The sequence below is a fragment of the Thalia democratica genome, chromosome 1, assembly GCF_965202585.1.
Source record: "Thalia democratica chromosome 1, ktThaDemo2.hap1.1, whole genome shotgun sequence".
In the NCBI taxonomy this organism is placed as follows: domain Eukaryota; kingdom Metazoa; phylum Chordata; class Thaliacea; order Salpida; family Salpidae; genus Thalia; species Thalia democratica.
The window spans coordinates 62,520,737-62,533,957 of NC_139165.1; the positions used below are offsets into that span (position 1 = coordinate 62,520,737).

Here is a 13,221-nt window from a genome sequence, read left to right on the forward strand (position 1 = left end):
AAACCAAAAAACTAGACTAAGTTTTACAGAAAAAAAAAAGGTAAAACTAGCTTGAACTTTGCAAAAATTTTAAACACAAATAATTTAAGTTAATCTGACAGAGTGGAAACTCAGTTTACCTGAGCTATATAAAATTCAAGTAAAACATGCTTAAATCGATTAACATTTAAATCTTAGTAAACCTATGATTTATACACCTGCTATATATATTTTTACTTTGCGTACCTTTATTTTAATGGAGAATGACTATTATATTTGATTTGATTTTTCTTTTTTTTGTAAGAAGTTGGAGATATGAAAAAAAAAACTTTTACTTCAGCTGTAAGAAAGTCAAGCTAAGGAAAATTTTTTAGACCAATTATAAAATTTATTTTGTCATATGTATACATGTTAAAAAAGATTAAATAATAGATATCAGTTTAAATGCAACTCTACATATATTTTGAATATAACATTTATAAAATTGGCAATACATGGTTATACTAATATAATATTTACACTGCGAGTTGTGGTCTTGATTAAACAGAACTTCAGGACCAGTTTTTATTTTGATGGAGGAAGAGTTTGTCGAAGAAGATCTAACTGATAATTGCGACAATGATTCATCAGTTGAATAAATAGCTGACTGCAAAAAATTAATTCATAAATTATTAAAAGCCTTACTTGTTATAGTTAACAATTAAATTTATCAAATAATTTACAAATTATTTTACAACGTACTAAATTTTAAATATAATAAAAAAGTTTTTATTCTTCATGTAGGATTTCTTTGGAAAACTAGTTTTACAAATGTAAAGGAAGACTCTAAAATTATTAAGGATTAAGATAACTGTATAACTAGTATTGTTTGGATTTACAAAACCAAAAAGATCAATATGTATTACAATACTAAACTGGCATGATTTATAAAGGCATAAAACGTATAAGTAACGGCTGTTACTAGCATCAGGGTTGCCTTGGCAAAATTTTGTAAGTTTAGCCTTACTTTTAATTTCCTGTTATTTACGCGTTTTAAGTACGCACTTCCAGTTAAATACGAATTCTGAAAACGCATATTTTGATAAGTACGTATTTTAAGTACACATACTTTGACAAGTACGCATTTTAGTACGCACTTTTTATTCAGTACACATTTTTGAACCAGAATAAAAACTTTCTGTCAGGTTTCTTTTTTATTTATACTAGTAATTCTTAGCTACAAACTTTCTATTGAGTAGCTGCTGTGTTCAGAATGTGTACTTCAGCGAAATATAACTGTAATAATAAATTACTGGTATGTAGACATAAATATTAAAAATTTAATTATTAAAAAAATTGCACTGAACTAGATATACTTTTTTCTCACCGGTTTACCTCTTATTAAATACTTTCCCATATCATAAATTTTTCTTTTTAAATTAAAAAGCAAAAAAATATCTTCTACTTACTTTACAAACTTAATAACAATTATAATACAGTAAACCATACATCTGTTTTATAAAATAGTTCCTCCTATTATTTGTTATGAAATCTTTAAAATAAAAAAATAAATAACATAATCTGCTTTTACTTATTTTTAAAGTTTAAATAATATTGAAAAAAATATGTAAAGAGCTAAACCATACACATAAACTTGTTACATAAAATACTAAACTAAGTGCTTAGTTATAAAAAATTAAAAAACTTACTTAAACAAAAAACAGTCTGATTCTAAAATTTTGCAAAATATACTTTTGTGTATATGTCAAAGTTTCAGTATGGAAGTGTCCTTGCCACAGCTCAAACCAAAAATTAATTTGTGTGCTTGTTGTTAAAAAATATATAAAAACAACAAACTAATTTGTCAAAAAATTCAAGCTATAAGTTGAACAAAATAAATCAGACCATACTTAAAACAATTTAATTAAAATTTATAAAAGTAATTGTTACAAGATATACGAAACATGATATAAGTTTACTGTTCCAAAAGAAACTAAATTAACAACTAGTATTATGTCCATTTCAACTTATATCATTGGTCGTTTGTCTCCAAAGATTTTCGTATCAAAAACACAATTCACAACATATTTTTAAGTTTAATCAGTACTAAATGTAAGAAATTAAAAATCAGGGTAATCCAAATAATCTAGATAAACTTAATAATTTTTTAACCAAATTAGAAGTTAATTTCCTGGAGTAAAATAAGTATTAATAAACTTATTAGTCACGATTTAAAATGAAATGTGTTAAAAACAAAACTTTAAGACAAACTTTAGAGTTTTGTCTGGAAATGAGCATATTTTCATGATGCTCTTGCATTGGTGAGTTTTTGTTGTCAAGGGAAGCTTCGGTCCACCCTTTCATTTGTTGCCTAAAAATTAGTTAATATATTAGATTTCCGAAACTCACAATAAAACATAAACAACTAACTATAGTAATTAAAATACAAACAATAAAAAAAACAGTGTTTATGTGGATGTGATAATGAAGTATAACTTATTAGTTATTTGATAAGTGAAAATTTAAGGTTAATACTACAGTAAAAAAATACTATACATTAATTTAATTTAAGTTTTAAAAGTTTAGAAAGATTACTTACAAAGAACATGTGTAAAAAAATAGTGATATAAAACGTAAAAACTTCTTTTTAGTTATTGAATTAATGATTAAACTTGTCAAAGATTTTTAATATTAAAATAGTTAAGCAATAAAAAAATTTAAGTAACAATGAGATTGATAAACGGTTTATAATTTCATGAACCTTTGTGATAACTGAGTACTATAATAATGTTGAAATTAATTTCTGTTTGATTAATTTTTTCCTGAGAGGAAAACAATTTTTTTCGACATTAATTCAACCAATTACTCTTAAAAAAATAGTTTTTTAATTAATTATACTTTTTACACAAAGTAACAAGAATAAATAAACGTTTTCCGAACTGAGTTTTGAATCATATTATTAATCAGCCAAATCTGTTAATATTGAAACTATGAACGCTATGAATGGGTAGGTGTCAAAATTGCACTAGCAGACAGTTTTACACGGAGAGATTTTTGCACGGGTTGAATTTATTTTTCTTACTATCAGTGTTACCCCTAACCCTTACCCTCGGTAACTTATATTGTTATTATTTTTTACTATCACTGTTACTCCTAACCCTTACCCTCGGTTAAGAACTTTTTTTTTAATTTATGTTTTAGTTTTTTTTTTTCGTTTTATAAATATATGTATATTTCTTTTCTCTCGTGCAAAACCGTCTTCATGGAAAATTGACCCTTCATGCAATTTAGTCCCCTCGTGTAATTTTGTCTTCGTGCAATTTTGACCCGTTTCCCTATGAATAGATCATCAATAGCTAAAATATTTGATAACGAATCTAGTTTGTGCAAAAAAAAAAGAGAATCAAGTATTAGTATAAAAAAAAGTTAACTCTTTGCTCTAAGAAAAAATGTTAAAAAGTTATGTTTTTGATCTGTTCAAAGTTAAGGTTCTATTTATTCATATTTACGAGCCAAACTTATGCAAACAAAATATTTTTGATAATACAGTTTCTTTATTTAGTTAAGCTAATTTTATTGTATTTTAAAACTTAACTGTGTTAATCATTTGTTATATAATTATTTACGCTTGATTTGTAACATTGATTACTTTTGATTTAACTATAAAAGCTATAAAATTAAAAAAATCATTGCAATTACACACCGATGAAAATTGTCGAAATAAATTTTAGTTGAATTTTTTTTTGTTTTACTTAAGTAACAACACCACATTAACACAGTTAAGTAGCAGACCATATGTTTAAAATTTTTTATCAAAAATAAATTTGTTTTATGATATCAGTACAATTGTAGCTGTTTATTATACACAAACTTACCTTGGAGCATCCATCGTTGCATTTTTCCATTTTCTTCTTTCAACTTCATGTGTTGCTCTCATAGGTCTGTTATTAAGTGTTTTGTTGAATAGAGTTGCAGGAACAAATTTCGACAGCTTTAGCATTTCTTTTTGATTAGGCGGTGGTGTGATTGATCTGAAAAGTATATAACAAACTTGATTTGGTACAACACTCCACGTGTGTTTTAACGAACTAAAAAATAACTAAAACATTTGATTATTTATTAACAAACATTTTAAACCAATCAATATAAAATGTTTTTGTATAGTTGATAGGTATTTGTAAAGTTATTTGCGTATAAATAACTATTATTATTGAAACGCACAAAGAAAGAAACAAAACAGAAAAAATAACACAAACAAATCTATTTTTTTAATTAGAATAACAATTACAGGTAGTTTCAAAAATTCTATATTTATCAAGTTATAGTGAAGCTACATTTTTAAGTATAAGCTAAAGTCACAAATAAGACAAAAATAAGGTCTTTGGAGTAGTTCATGTAAAATTAGGTTTATAGTCTATTAAAAGATTATTTTAGTTATCAATATATATAACTTTCGTTAAAAAAAGATGTGTTGCATAAGAATAAAAAAGGAGTATAAGATAAGGATATATTAAAAAAAAAACTTAAACGAGAAAAACTCATAACTTAAAGTTGTCTAAATATATGCTTTAAAACTATCAAAACTCGGATTTTTTTACTTTTGAAGGTTATAATTGGCTTTTTTTTCACAAAAAAAAAGTTAAGTACTGTGTAAACAGTTTTTGGTAATTGATTGCTTTGAATAGAAAGTAAAACAAATTTTACTTAAAACTTTTTATATATGGGAAAAATGGTTACACGTTTTAAACTGTTTGTTTTAGATAAAAAAAGAAGTATGTGTCTAAGTAATATTTATTGATATGAACTAAATAAAATTTGTATAAGCTACACAACCCTTTTTTGATGTTATACATGTGTAAGTTACTAAATTTAAATAAGTTTCTTAATCTTTTTCATTTAATCTTTAGTTTAATATCTTAAGGTGAATAGTATTGACCAGCAGTTGTTTAACTGTTTTAACAGCTTAAAAATTACAAATTCAATAACTAAAGTAATAAATACAACTACATTGTAGTTTTTTTAGATTGTTAATAGTTAACAACACATTTAGCATTAATGAGCTAACCGTTTAGAATTTTGACTTATTGAAGAGTCACTAATGATATTTTTTTCACTCAGTTTAAATCTGCTTTCTATAACAGAAGGATTACTACTTGTAGACCTTACATCTATAGAATTTACAGATCTAATGTCACTTCTGACATCAATTCCACTGCTAACGGATGCATCTTCTATTAAAACTGAAATATTTCGATACTATTAAAAATTTCGAAAAGGTTTAAGGTTAAAAACTGTGCTGAGTAGTATATCAACATTGAAAAATACTGTAAAGCTACTTTAAATGTGATTTTAGTATTTTTTTTATGATGACAATTTTTTTTAATCTATATGGTAGATTTTTAGTGTAAAATTAATATTTTACTATTCAATATGCAAAAATTGTTTAAAATTCCAGGTCTTTTAGTTATTTTTATTCAATTTTTTTTTTTCAAAGTTTCTCAAATTTCAGGTTTTTCCAGTTTTTTTGGCAACCCTATATTTAAAATAACATTTGTTTTTAATTTTTTATGTCTCTAAGTGTTTTAATCTCCGAATTAGCATAACTTATAACGTATGAGTTGCGTTAAATTTTAATAATACGCTTTAAAACTAATGTTATGTAAGGTATAAAAAAACTATAACATATAGTAAGAAATGTTATTTAAATCGAATAAGTAACTATTTTAATTTCGATAAGGAAAATGTCTTGCTATACCTATTACCAATTTAACATTCATCGAAAAAAAGGTTCATAATGTAAAAATAAGAACTGTTGTTATTTTTGACTAACCATTAGTAAATGGAGAATCAAGTTCTTTGTTAGGTGTGGCTTCTGATGAGTGAAGAGTTGAGACTTCACTTAATTTACAAGACGAGTTGTTAGAGTGAAGGTCGTGAGGAACAAAAGATGTGCGATTTACTTCACTTATTTCATCTAAACTTGATTCAGTTTTCTGTTTACAATCAAAAATGTTTAATATAGTACACGTCTTGTCTATGTTGAAAAAAACCTTTAAAGTAGTTTTTTAAGCTAGAAAATAGTAACAAACTAAAACTATGATTGTTTACATAATGTATTATGAAATATAACTTAAAGCCATATAGTGGAGGAGTTCTGCATTTTTTCATATAAATTAACATTAGCTCTTTATTTGAAAGCTCACATTAAAAACTTAGAAACTTTGTTTTATAGAACATACTAAATTTAACAGTAAAATTACTAAAACGTCTTCAATAAAACTTATGGGAAAAATAAAAATACCGATTTTCTCAGAGCTTTAAAAAGACAAGGCCTATGTTATACTTCTTTATTTCTTAATTGAAGAACAATTCCTTAAGTTTTTAAAATCATTTGTTTTTAAAATTTAAAGATCTGTAAAGATAATAGTACTAGTTAATGAAATACGACACAATGAACTTCATAACTCTATATTTAGGAACTACAACTTAAATTTTGAGGAAGTTCTTCTTGCATTATAAGAAAAATCGTATTGTAACTAATTACGGATATGTTGTTAGATATGTAAATATGTGAACATTGAAAGCAAATTAAAATAAAATATGAACGAGCTAAAAAAATCATATCCTACAACATGATTATTAATCGTTAAGTTAAAATTAGATTGAGAAAGTTTCACAACAATTGCTTTGAAAATTTAGGAGATGATAAATTTTAAATAAAATATTTAACTTGTAATAAGTTCAAGTAAGAAGTGCAACTTTGGAAAAAAGATAAAAAAGTATAGATCGCACCTTTCAAAAGATTTTTTAAATGAGGTCAACTTGTAAAAAACGTGTCTACTCCCATATGTCCTTAGTACTTGAAAAATATTTATTTTGCATTATAACTTTTATTTCTAAAACAAGAAGACATGTATTACCGATGTCTCTTCGACATGTATTTTCAAGATTGATTTAAAATAATGAAAGTTTAAAAACATTTTCATTGACTTTTATTTCTTTAATGAACTTTAAAAACATGCTGTATCAGTTGTCATTTGTATGTTAAGTTGCTTTATTAACTTCAAAAAGAACTTGATTTTAGAAAACTTGTATGATTTTTATCAACTAGTTTTTAAAATCTATTATCATAAATAGATATAATCTTAGTACAATATATACACTAGGAATAAAAAACACTTGTCAATATTACATGGATCTTTTTCAACACAATAAAATTTAGTTAACAACTTGAATAATTAGTGACAAAACTAATAACTTACTTTTAACATATTGAAGTATCTTCCATAAAGTTTAGTTTTGGACGTTCTTACTTTTTTTCTGTTAGATTCTTTAGCTAGCTTAAAACTAGCTCTACAAATTTTATCAAGAAGTTCAGCTTGATTTTCAAGGTGACTTACATTATTTTCTACTCCATGCAAATATGAAGATATATCCTATGAAAACATATTGATATATATTAAAACAAACTAAAATTATCAAATTAAAAAAAAACAATATTTCATTAAAAATATAGTATTTTATTATAAACGAAACAACTGGAACAAACTAATGATGTAACATTTAATATAAACTACATTAGATGTATAATATAAGTTTCGTTTTAATTAATTATTTAAAATGATCAAAAAATTTAAGCAAATATACTAGTGTAACAACTACTATAAAAAATTAAATTTGTAAGTACTGCACTAAACAAAAACTTGAGATAAAAATGTATTTTTCCAGCTAATTAAAAAAAGGCAGTTTTAGTGTTAAACTAATAATTAAACAAAACTTACTTAATTAAAAGTTAGCAAAAAACTTTTACTTAATAATTCATTTTTATTAGAAACTTTTAATTTATACTGATATAGATCACGGCTTTCCACTTCTTTTTCATAATAAAAAACCCAGGAATACCTAATGCAAGTTATTAATCGCCCCCTTCTGCCAAAAAATTTTAAAATTGACTCTCTCACCTGAGTTACTATAATCACCCACATAGGCGACATCACCCATTTGGGAAACCCTGATAACGATTTATTAATCTATTAATAATCTGATATCTATTTATTATTAATCCTAACTCCAGTTAACCAGTTAATACCTTAAGTTTGTAACAATCTGACACAGTATAACACAGATTGCATTGCTTGCAATGAATAAAAATGAAAATGCCAACTAATTGTTTAGTAATGGTTTTTTTCATCACGCAAAAAAAAAACTAAACGTTATTAGAAATTAAAAAACAAAATAATATTAGTTTTAACAAACCTCAATTACTAAAAAACGTCATTTTTATTTATAGAACATTAATTTGTTGAAATAATTTACAACAGTGGTTTTGAGATTACTAAAAGTTATGCACAAGTATATTTAAATAAAAAACTCTGTAGATATTGGATTATCAAACGCATATTTATTTTAATGAAACCTTATTTAAATATGTTTGACGTGTCAACATTTTTTTAAACTACGCTGAAGTTGGTAATTAAGAAGTTTTAGGAAAATTAGATTGTTTTTATGTATATGTGTCGACCACTGAGTTTCGATCATGCAACATTCAACGCAAAGAAAATTATTAGGAACCCTACGCCATCAGGCCACATTTTAAAAACAACTAACAATAAACAGGGTTGCCACTTGTTTTTTCAAAATTTTTTCCACGTTTTCCAAATTTCTTCCAGGTTTTTAAAAGTACACACTTTTGGGTCTATTTTTAGTTTAAATTTAAGTCTAAGGTAAGAAACTGTGTTAAATAGTATAAAAACATTGAAAAGATAATGTAAAGCTACTTTAAATATGTTTTTTAATAAAAATAAATTTTGGATGATGACAAAATTTTTCATTTATATGATAGATTTTTGAAGTCAAATTGAAATTTTACTACTGATTATGTGAAAATTGTTAAAATTCTAGGTTTTTTCAGTGATTTTTGTTCAAAATTCCAGGTTTTCCAGGTTTTTTATGCCTAAATTGTCAAATTCCAGGTTTTTCAAGGTTTTTCCAGGTAAAGTGGTAACCCTGAATAGAACATAATCTGATTTAATTTTAATTATTCAAAACATTTTTTATATTTTACTAATAATTCTGTATATATTTTTTTACTTATTGTGTCTCGAATAATATACACTTAATTCGTAGCATATTATCGTTTTTCAGTATCTAATGGAGAAACTGTTTTATTAGAGACCAAATTACTCATAGTTAAAATGGTTTTCATATAAAATAGATAGCATTATACATGATAGCTCTAAGTAATTTTAAATAAAAAAAGAAAAACTGGATAAAACTATCATAAATTGGCAAAAGTACAACATAAGTTAAATTATATTTTAGGACTAAAAGTTAGTATGTTAATAATGACTTAGAACTTTTATCGTAACCGAGTCTAACTTGTTGCTTGATATTTGAAGTAAATTGTAAATAGATTCGATTAGTTTTATTGTAACTTATCAATCATGCATAAAAGAGTTTAAGTTAATTTCAGTTAATCTTTAAAACTTGGCACAATATAGTTTTCTTAAGCTAAAGTATAGTCAGAATAATTCTGTATTTTAAAATAATATATTGCAGTTTTTGATCCTCAACCATGTCGACTAAGTTGTTGATGCAAAATAGCCGACCAACTGATGTCAGGGAGGAAAAGAGACCAGTACTAACTTTTATAGTTTATACAAAATTATTATAATATTCGGAGATAAGACTTATTGCATATTTGATAGGTAAGTGATTAATAAGTACGTGTTTTTGAAATCTTCATCCAATTGAAACTAATAAGAACGAGCCGTTTTAATATTAGTATCAACCGTAGGAGTAAAATTTAGCGAGCTCGGAGTAAATGTTTACTGTAAATTTGTAGACCAAACAGTAGATAGACAGATATAAATTAAAAATGCTGTTTATAAATAGGAAAGCTAAGTTAACTGTATCTTGTTAACTTGTTAAACTGTTCGCCAATACAACATATTTCAAATACAACATAGTGTTTGGTTGTGTTTCAATACATTAAAACTAATTCTTTAAAGTAATGGAGGTCATAAGCATTTTAACTCGATTTGAGTCTGTCTGCAACTATTTTTACTCGATATCATTAAAAAACTCCTAAAAACTAAAGCTAATTCATAAAATATGTTTGACATTTGAAATTTCGTAGTTTATAACTTTTTCAAAAATAATATAAACAACCAAAAGTAACTCACAATTTTGTCACAACCAGTATAAGCAGTCGTAATATTGAACTTCTTTTTTATTTTAGGAACTTTTTCATTTAAGTCTAGGTACTTGATGTAATCATTTGGTAAAATTCCCGTGAATTCCTGGAAAATAAGTTTTAAGAAATACAACTTATTTCAGTTTTTCAAAATTGGTACAATTTAAATTATTAACAGTTGTTAATTTTTTTAATTTACTTTTATACGTTGTACTAAAACTTAAAAAATAAATAGTTAAATGTGCGAAACACTTTAAATAAAACCCAAAATAACTTAACTAGCAACACTAATTTCAAGTGAAATTTAACTTTACATCTGAATATAAGAAGCATATATTTTTCAATTTTTTTTTTCAAATACCCCAAATTTAAAGTAGTAATACTATTGTTACTCTTACAGATTTCTCTAGGTTAACACCGAAGATAAAAAATATTATAAAATAAAACATAGACTACGACCATGATTAGACAAATTTTTAAGAGAAGTCTAAAACTAATAAGATAGTGTTGTTTAAACAAAATAAAAATAAATAAAAACTTATTCAATTTTATAAACCTGATTGTTAGAACAAAAAATATACACCTGATGTTGTAGTTTACTATGCTTAAACGAAGTCTTTTGTGTTTGTTATATTTTTATACAAAATAAATAACTAACTGATTCTTTCATACAGATTAATTTTAATTGCTGAACACTTTCGTATAAGCGATCTTCTAACACAGTCCTTCTATTTTTCAAAGAGTTTATAAGATCTCTCTCTGCTTGTCTAAGTTCGGGAGTGTCTTCTTTTGTTACTAAAGTAAAAAGTCATTCACAAAGATATTTATGTCACACATGCAATATAAGTATCATACAATTTGTAACTTACCTCAAATACAATAAATAACAAATTACCAAAAAATTAAAGTTATTTAATAGTATAACTCAGGTAAAATATTTTATTTAGTTAAAGCTTTGGTGAATTTTTGTGTGAAAATGCTTAAACATTTTACTGAGATAGTAGTTTTGTAAATGATTTGAAGTATTTTACATGTATATAATATTTTAAATATTCTTTTTTTAGCAAGCTATGTTAAATTTGAAATATATGTGCGATTTGAACACTTTGATAAATATATAGTTTCAAAAATGAGAGGTAAAATAATATTTTTCATCATTTATTCTTAATAAAACTAATATTTTATCTAAATGAAAACTCTGAAGTATGAATTATAAGTTACTTTTCATGGAATAAAAGATTCAATTAAGGGCATAGGGGTCCGACATTTTTTTTACTAAAAATAACATTGGATCTTATTAAAAGCTTAAAGTAGAAACTACAAGCCAGTTTTTATAGAACTAAAAAATCTTATTTAACTTTTGAGATATTGTAGTTTCAATAAAAAATTTTCGATACAAGCGTATGGACCGCAGATTTTTCAGGGTCTATTTTCTTGGAAATTTAAAAAATCACTAAAAATCTATCTTCTCCTTCATTTTTTGAGCTAGAGACCTCAAACTTTCAGGTTTAAATTCCTTTTATAGTTTAAAAGACTTTAAATGTTGGAATTTAAAAAATATTCAAAAATAAAGATTTTAGATAAAAAAAAAAAAAAAAGGTAGTTTTTCTTTAATAAAAAAATTATTTTTCAAAATTAAAATAATTCCTGCATTCAATCTTTTTGAAACTTAATTTTACACTTTCTATAAAAATTTGAATAAGATTGTATAAAAAATGAAGGAGAAGATAGATTTTTAGTGAAATGGTCTTTTTTCGCGTTTTTAGTTTGCGCCATCTATAAGGAACCTATTGCGGTCACCGACTTTGATCGCTCATATCTCAAAAATTATTTTGAATTTTTCAAGCGGTTAAAAATGTCTGATAGCTCAGATAAAACTCTATAAAATAAGATCAACTTGTAAAAATCAAGGTGGACCCCTCTATGCCATTAATTTCTGAGATGTAGTTATTTTTCCAATATAAACCCATGAACCACAGTATTTTCATTATTAATTTAATTTAATAAATAAAATTTCATCAAAAATCAATCTTCATTTCATTTTTGGTCTAGAAACTTTAATTTTCCTTGCAACAGTCAGACTTCAAAACTTAATTTTTTTTTTAAACAAAAGTTCTAAAATTTCCTTCGACTTAAATTTTTTAAATTTTATAAAAACTATATTTGTTTAATGGCTGAAATATTGTAGAAAAAGATAGAATTTTAATGAAATAGTATTTAATTCCTTTTTAGTTTGCGCTCCTTCTATAAGGAACCAATGATACTCTCAAGCTTATACTTATACTTCAAAAGTGGCTTTGAGTTATGGAATTTAGTAAAAAGCAACTAGGACTTTTTCCTCTTTAGGCCAGAACAAGTATTTATATATATTTTTTTATCCTTTATTAGGATATAAAATTAGTTATATTATATCACTAATTTTATAATTTAAGTTTACTAGGATATTAGTTACAGATTTTTCTTAAATATAAAGTTTTAGCTCAAAAGAAAAACTATCTCGAGTAAGTTGCTTAAAATAGATATACTAATAATGGAAATTTCGTAAAAAGAATGATTAAAATTTAATCTAGACTATATTTACTAATTGAAAGTTTGAACACTTCGATTGAAATAAGGGTTCACCGCAAAATTCAAAACTTTGTAGAAGCACCATTTAATAATAAGATAGATTAAACAGATTAAAATACATTTCATGTAGATAACTACAAAATATGCTTAAATTTTGGATAGAAGCTTAAAAAAGTTCACTTAAAAAAATTAAGCTTTTAAACCTCTTTTAATAGTAACATCCACATCTTTTATTCTTGTCATGCTTTCACTGTTGTTTTTTGAAACTCCAGTTTCTATTAAACTTTTGCTGTTTTCAGTTATTTTTCGCTCAAGTCGCTTCTTATCTTTTATTAGCTTCGTCTATAGATTAAGTAGCTTATTCATTTATTTAAAAGCTTAAATTAAATAGATATCTGAAAATTACACAGGTTTTATAGATTGGAAAAAATAGTAATAACTTTATACTATGTGAAACACGATGTCTTAACTACACTACTGCTTTATAAATAGCCTAAATA

The 13,221-nt window shown here is 24.8% G+C and overlaps 1 protein-coding gene across 7 annotated transcripts in view; it reads right to left on the reverse strand.

Annotated features, from left to right (window-relative positions):
- The window catches only part of LOC145849251 (uncharacterized), a 46,016-nt gene that overhangs the window by 13,738 nt on the left and 19,057 nt on the right, over positions 1–13,221 (reverse strand). For all 7 annotated transcript variants that reach the window (XM_082954392.1, XM_082954394.1, XM_082954393.1 and 4 more), the window contains exons 12-20: positions 12,925–13,063; positions 10,812–10,948; positions 10,143–10,259; positions 7,221–7,394; positions 5,789–5,951; positions 5,024–5,198; positions 3,834–3,989; positions 2,230–2,329; positions 499–625 (exon numbers count right to left, since the gene is read on the reverse strand). In XM_082954392.1, the coding sequence (XP_082810518.1) occupies positions 499–625; positions 2,230–2,329; positions 3,834–3,989; positions 5,024–5,198; positions 5,789–5,951; positions 7,221–7,394; positions 10,143–10,259; positions 10,812–10,948; positions 12,925–13,063 (1,288 nt within the window). The remainder of the gene's footprint in view (positions 1–498; positions 626–2,229; positions 2,330–3,833; positions 3,990–5,023; positions 5,199–5,788; positions 5,952–7,220; positions 7,395–10,142; positions 10,260–10,811; positions 10,949–12,924; positions 13,064–13,221) is intronic.